The 6255-nt window shown below is 52.0% G+C and overlaps 1 protein-coding gene across 2 annotated transcripts in view; it reads right to left on the bottom strand.

The window, feature by feature from the left end:
• Nucleotides 1-1962: 1962 nt before the first annotated feature.
• TNFRSF1A (TNF receptor superfamily member 1A) overlaps nucleotides 1963-6255 on the bottom strand; it is a 30524-nt gene continuing 26231 nt past the window's right edge. For both annotated transcript variants that reach the window (XM_068165920.1, XM_068165919.1), the window contains exon 10: nucleotides 1963-5543. In XM_068165920.1, the coding sequence (XP_068022021.1) occupies nucleotides 5242-5543 (302 nt within the window). In that variant the 3' untranslated portion in view covers nucleotides 1963-5241. The remainder of the gene's footprint in view (nucleotides 5544-6255) is intronic.

The raw sequence follows: 6255 nt of genomic DNA, 5'->3' as shown, positions 1-6255 counted from the left end.
GTTGGGTGATAGGTTGGACTTGATGATCTCGAAGGTCTTTTCCAACCTGGTTAATTCTATTCTGTTCTATTCTACTAGGAGCAGGGAAGTGATTGCCCCCCCTGGATTCAGCACCAGGGAGGCCACTTCTTGAATACCAGGTTCAGATTGGGGCTGTCATAACAAGACAGACATTGAGGTGCTCAAATGGGTCCAGAGAAGGGCAATGAAGCTGGTGAGGGGTATGGAGAACAGGTCTGGTGAGGAATGGCTGAGAGAACTGGGGTTGTTTAGTCTGGCAATAAAGAGCTGCAGCCCAGATGTCACTCTGCAAGTACCTGAAAGGTCAGAGTGAGGTAGGTGTTGGTGTCTTCTCCATAGTAACAAGTGACAGGGCAAGAGGAAATGGCCTCAAATAGCACCAGGGGTGGTTTAGATTGGGTATTAGAAGACACTTCTTCACTGAAAGGGTTATCAAACACTGGAATAGGCTCCCCAGGGAGGTGGTTGAATCCTCATCCCTGGAGATGTTTAAAGGATACGTGGTGCTAAGGGACATGGGTTAAGCACCAGACTTGGCAGTTAGATAATCATAGAATGTTAGGGGTTGGAAGGGACCTCTAGCAATCATCTAGTCCAACCTCCCTGCCCAAGCAGGGTCACCTAGGGCAGGCCATGCAGGAACACATCCAGGTGTGTTTTGAAAGCCTCCAGAGCAGAGTCTCCATAACATCTCTGGGCAGCCTGCTCCAGTGCTCCATCACCCTCACAGTAAAGAAGTTTCTCCTCATGTTGCAGTGGAACTTCCTGTGGTCCAGATCATACCCATTGTTCCTTGTCCTATTACTGGGCACCACTGAAAATAGCCTGTCACCTTCATCTTGACAGCCACTTCTCAGATATTTATAGACATTAATAAGATCCCTTCTCAGCCTTCTATTCTCAAGACTAAAGAGCCCCAGTTCTCTGTCATTCTTCATAGGAAAGATGTTCAAGTCCTTAATCATCCTTGAAGCTCTCCCCTGGACTCTCTCCAGTAGATCCCTGTGTCTCTTGAAATGGGGAGCCCAAAACTGGATTCAGTATTTCAGGTGTGCTCTCACCAAGGCAGAGGGGGAGGAAAGCCTCCCTACACCAGCTGGACACATTTTTCTCGATGCACCCCAGGACACTATTGGCCCTCTTGGCCACAAGGGTACACTGCTGTCCCGTGGATAACTTACTGTCCACTAGGACTCCCAAGTTCTTCCTCCACTGAGCTGTTTTCCATCAGGAGAACCCCTGACCTGTATTGGTGCCTGATGTTTTTCCTCCCCAGATGCAGTCCTTTTTGAACTTCATGAGGTTCACCATCACCCAGCTCTCCACCCAGTCCAGATCTCTCCTTGGATGGCAGCACAGCCTTCAGATGTATCAGCCATCCCTCTGAGTTTTGGCAGCAAACTTGCTGAGGCTACACTCTATCCCCTCACCCAGGTTGTTGATGACAATACTGAACAAAACTGGACCCAGTACTCATCCCTGGGGAACACCACTGGCCACAGTGGTGGAATGGTTTTTTACTGCCTTAACACAGTGCTTGGCTCCTCAGACAATCATTTCTGTAAGATTAGCATTAAAGTATAATCTATCATAATTTACTCTTTTAAAAGCCAAATGCAAATCAAAATGACTCATTGGATGTGGTTTAAAACATGCTGGCATCCCCTTTAACTCTGGGATAGCTGAGAAGACCTAAAGCAGGGTTTCATTTCAGTGACAATCCCTGCCCTCAGCCAGCTCCCTGTGACCTGAGGGCAGCTAAACTTTACATACAGAAGTTCATGAAACTTGCTGCTGGTTTTGTTCTATAAATTCACCAGCCCCAGCAAGCCACCCACGCTTGCAGCCCACTCTTGCCACTTTGGCAGGTTCCTCCCCTTTCTCTGTTCCCACTCACAGTCACAGAAGAGAAACTGATAATGGACAAAACCAGAACAGAAGCAGAGGTAAAAAATATGGATTTTAATTCATAGCAATTAGTGCATTTACAATGGAAAACTTCTCTCTAATAAAAGGATGAGAGACTAAAAAAGAATCCACATAATCAACGTGTGGACAACCTGCACCTGATGCAGGCTAATTGATTCTTGCTACTTCTGCTTCACCCAAGGTAAACACCCATGAGAAAGTGACAGTAAGAGCCTGGCAATGGTACCAAAGGGCTCTCACACCTAAGCAGCAATCACAGAATGCAGCCCAGGAAGTAGTGTGAAGTTACTGAACAGTTCCTAAAAATGTATATAGATGTACACAACATAGTATCATAGAATCATTCAGGGTTGGAAGGGACCACAAGGATCAGCTAGTTCCAACCCCCCTGCCATGGGCAGGGACACCCCACACTAGATCAGCCTGGCCACAGCCTCAGCCAGCCTGGGCTTAAACACCTCCAGGGACGAGGCCTCAACCACCTCCCTGGACAACCCATTCCAGGGCTTCACCACTCTCATGGGGAAGAACTTCCTCCTCACATCTAGCCTGAATCTCCCCACCTCCAGCTTCATTCCATTCCCCTAGTCCTATCACTACCTGAGATCCTGAGAAGTCCTTCCCCAGCCTTCCTGTAGCCCCCTTCAGATACTGGAAGGCCACAATTAGGTCACCTCAGAGCCTTCTCTTCTCCAGACTGAACAGCCCCAACTCCTTCAGACTGTCCTCATAGGAGAGGTGCTCCAGCCCTCTGATCATCCTCCTGGCCCTTCTCTGGACATGTTCCAGCACCTCCACATCCCTCTTGGAATAGGGGCTCCAGAACTGGAGGCAGTACTCCAGGTGGGGTCTCACCAGGGCTTAGCAGAGGGGGAGAATCACCTCCCTCGACCTGCTGGCCACACTTCTCCTGATGCAGCCCAGGATCTGATTGGCTTTGCGGGCTGCAAGTGCACACTGAGAGCTCCTGTTGAGCTTCTCCTCCCCCAGCACCCCCAAGTCTCTCTCCTCAGGGCTGCTTTCCAGCCAGTCCCTGCCCAGCCTGGATTTGTGCCTGGGATTGCCTTGACCCAGCTGCAGGACCCTGCACTTGCTCTTACTGAACTTCATGAGGTTGGCTTGTGCCCACCTCTCCAGCCTGTCAAGGTCCCTCTGGATGGATCCCTTCCCTCCAGCTGTCTGCTGCACCACACAGCTTGGTGTCATCAGCAAACTTGCTGAGGGTGCACTCAATGCCACTGTCCATGGCACCCACAAAGATGTTGACGAGACAGGTCCCAGGACTGATCCCTGAGTGACTCTGCTTGTCCCTGGTCTCCACTGGGACATGGAGCCATTGACAGCCACTCTTTGGGTGCAGCCATCAAGCCAGTTCCTTATCCATCTAGTGGTCACCCATCACACCCATGTGTCACCAGTTTGGAGACCAGGATGTGGTGCCGGACAGTGTCGAAGGCTGTGCTCAGGTCCAGCATAGTCCCATCTGCAGTTAGACCAGACTCAGTGACTCATTCAGAGGCAGGTGAGCAGGCAGACACAAGCCTACCGACCTGCATGCATGCACAAATGTGCAGAGGCACTCACACTGCCAAGTACACGGCCACTTTCTCCCCCAGGCAGACATGCACACTCCTTTCCCCTCTGCAGCTGCACAAACACACAGGCAGGTGCTTTGTTAAAGCCATCTTACATGGGTTCTAGGTATAGAAAAAGAACTTGAGAAGAAAGCTCCAGTCCTCTCATCTGACTCACTGGCTGAGAATCCTTAGTCTGCTCGAACCTCAGGGAAACGGGGGCGTGGAAAGAGTAACATGCTCCCATTTCTCACAGAGTCACCACTTCTGAAGCTCCAGGACTCTTCTGGCACAGTGATCACCAGTTGACACCGAAAGGGGGCGATCCTCTCCCGCTCCCAGCAATAGGCAGGAACTCCTACCGCTTCCCTTAAGTCGGACTTCGCTACTGAAAGGCTGCAATGTGAGCCACTTCGACTGTCCGATCTTGCAGACCAAAAAAGATCTGCAAGAGCTGAGCGAGTACTTTACCATCTGAACAGCCACCTTAACAAAGTCACCCTACAAGTTTACCCACCACGTGGTAGGTGGAGCACCTGTTTCAGCAGGTTTGTCCTTAAAGTAGCTGATGATGCCGGGGCACTTACTGTGGACAGAGTGCACAAATCACTTCTTTTATGAGGTGCTTTCCCTCCTTGGGAAAGGAGTTGTTGTAGATGTCCCTCTTGGCTCTCGTTGTTGTAGATGGCTCTCTTGGCTCTCGTTGTTGTAGATGTCCCTCAACTATCACAGTATCACTAAGGTTGGAAGAGACCTCGAGGATCATCAAGTCCAACCTGTCACCACAGACCTCATGACTAGACCATGGCACCAAGTGCCACATCCAATCCCCTCTTGAACACCGCCAGGGATGATGACTCCACCACCTCCCTGGGCAGCACATTCCAATGACGAACGACTCAGGCGGTGAAGAACTTTCTCCTCACCTCCAGCCTACACTTCCCCTGGCACAGCTTGAGACTGTGTCCCCTTGTTCTGGTGCTGGTTGCCTGGGAGAAGAGACCAACCCGCACCTGGCTGTAACCACGTTTCAGGTAGTTGTAGAGGGCAATGAGGTCACCTCTGAGCCTCCTCTTCTCCAGGCTAAACAATCCCAGCTCCCTCAGCCTCTCCTCACAGGGCTGTGCTCAAGGCCTCTCCCCAGCCTTGTTGCCCTTCTCTGGACACCTTCAAGTATCTCAATGTCCTTCTTAAACTGAGGGGCCCAGAACTGGACACAGGACTCAAGGTGTGGCCTAACCAATGCAGAGTACAGGGCACAATGACTTCCCTGCTCCTGCTGGCCACACTCTTCCTGATGCAGGCCAGGATGCCATTGGCCCTCTTGGCCACCTGGGCACACTGCTGGCTCGTGTTTAGGCAGCTGTCAATCAGCACCCCCAGGTCCCTCTCTGTTTGGCAGCTCTCAGCCACTCTGACCCCAGCCTGTAGCTCTGCATGGGGTTGTTGTGGCCAAAGTGCAGCCCCTGGCACTTGGACTTGTTGAATGCCATCCTGTTGGACTCTGCCCATCTGTCCAGTCAGTCGAGGTCCCTCTGCAGGTCCCTCTATGTGGCAATTGTGAAGCAATCCTGAACTTCACTCCAGCATCAGCTGCTGCTGTCTCGAATAAACCCAGCTGAGAAGTGTTTAGAAAGATATGGGGAAAGGAAGACAGAAAAGGGAGTTATGGATCCTCTCTTAAGAGTCATACCGAGAGCAACTAAAGCAGACTAGATTAAAGATGGCTGTGGAGGCCACAAGGTTGAGGAGAGTTCTGGGTTAGCAAAGCCTCTTGAATAGCTTCGCTGCAGCCACTCAGCTCCATCTGGTTGAGCACGCAGCTGATGTGCTCCACGGTGGCAGCGTGGCCCATCCGCAGCTGCCACAGTCTAAGCATTTCGTACTGGGCGTCACGTAAGTGCCGATGCTCCGCCTCGATGCGCTCCAGATCGTAGTCGCTCAGACCCAGGCGCCTGACAAACTCCTTCCAGCGAGAGAGCGGCACGTGATCCACCACGGTGTAGAGAATGGGAGGGTCTGTGAAAAGAGAATACACCAGGTGTGAGAACCAGGATTCTGCAGCCTGAAGCAGAATGTGAATAATCCAGGGCTGGAAGGTGCTTTAGGATCATAGTATCATAGTATCAGCCAGGGTTGGAAGGGACCACAAGGAGCATCCAGTTCCAGCCCCCCTGCCATGGGCAGGGACACCCCACACTAGATCAGCCTGGCCACAGCCTCAGCCAGCCTGGGCTTAAACACCTCCAGGGACGGGGCCTCAACCACCTCCCTGGACAACCCATTCCAGGCTTCACCACTCTCATGGGGAAGAACTTCCTCCTCACCTCCAGCCTGAATCTCCCCACCTCCAGCTTCATTCCATTCCCCCTAATCCTGCCACTACCTGAGATCCTGAGCAGTCCCTCCCCAGCCTTCCTGTAGCCCCCTTCAGATACTGGAAGGCCACAATTAGGTCACCTGGGAGCCTTCTCTTCTCCAGACTGAACAGCCCCAACTCCTTCAGTCTGTCCTCACAGGAGAGGTGCTCCAGCCCTCTGCTCATCCTCCTGGCCCTTCTCTGGACACCTTCCAGCACCTCCAGATCCCTCTTGTAATAGGGGCTCCAGAACTGGAGGCAGTACTCCAGGTGGGGTCTCGCCAGTAGAGGGGTAGATCATTGGGTAGAGGGGGAGGATCATTGGAGGTTCAGGCTGGAGGTCAGGAGGAAGTTTTACACAGAGAGAGTGAT

The sequence above is a fragment of the Melanerpes formicivorus genome, unplaced genomic scaffold (genome assembly GCF_026170545.1).
Source record: "Melanerpes formicivorus ecotype bairdi unplaced genomic scaffold, bMelFor1.0.p_v2 SCAF_95, whole genome shotgun sequence".
Taxonomy (NCBI): Eukaryota; Metazoa; Chordata; class Aves; order Piciformes; family Picidae; genus Melanerpes; species Melanerpes formicivorus.
The sequence above is the reverse complement of the archived record's forward strand: the minus strand, read 5'-3'. Positions and strand labels throughout refer to the sequence as shown.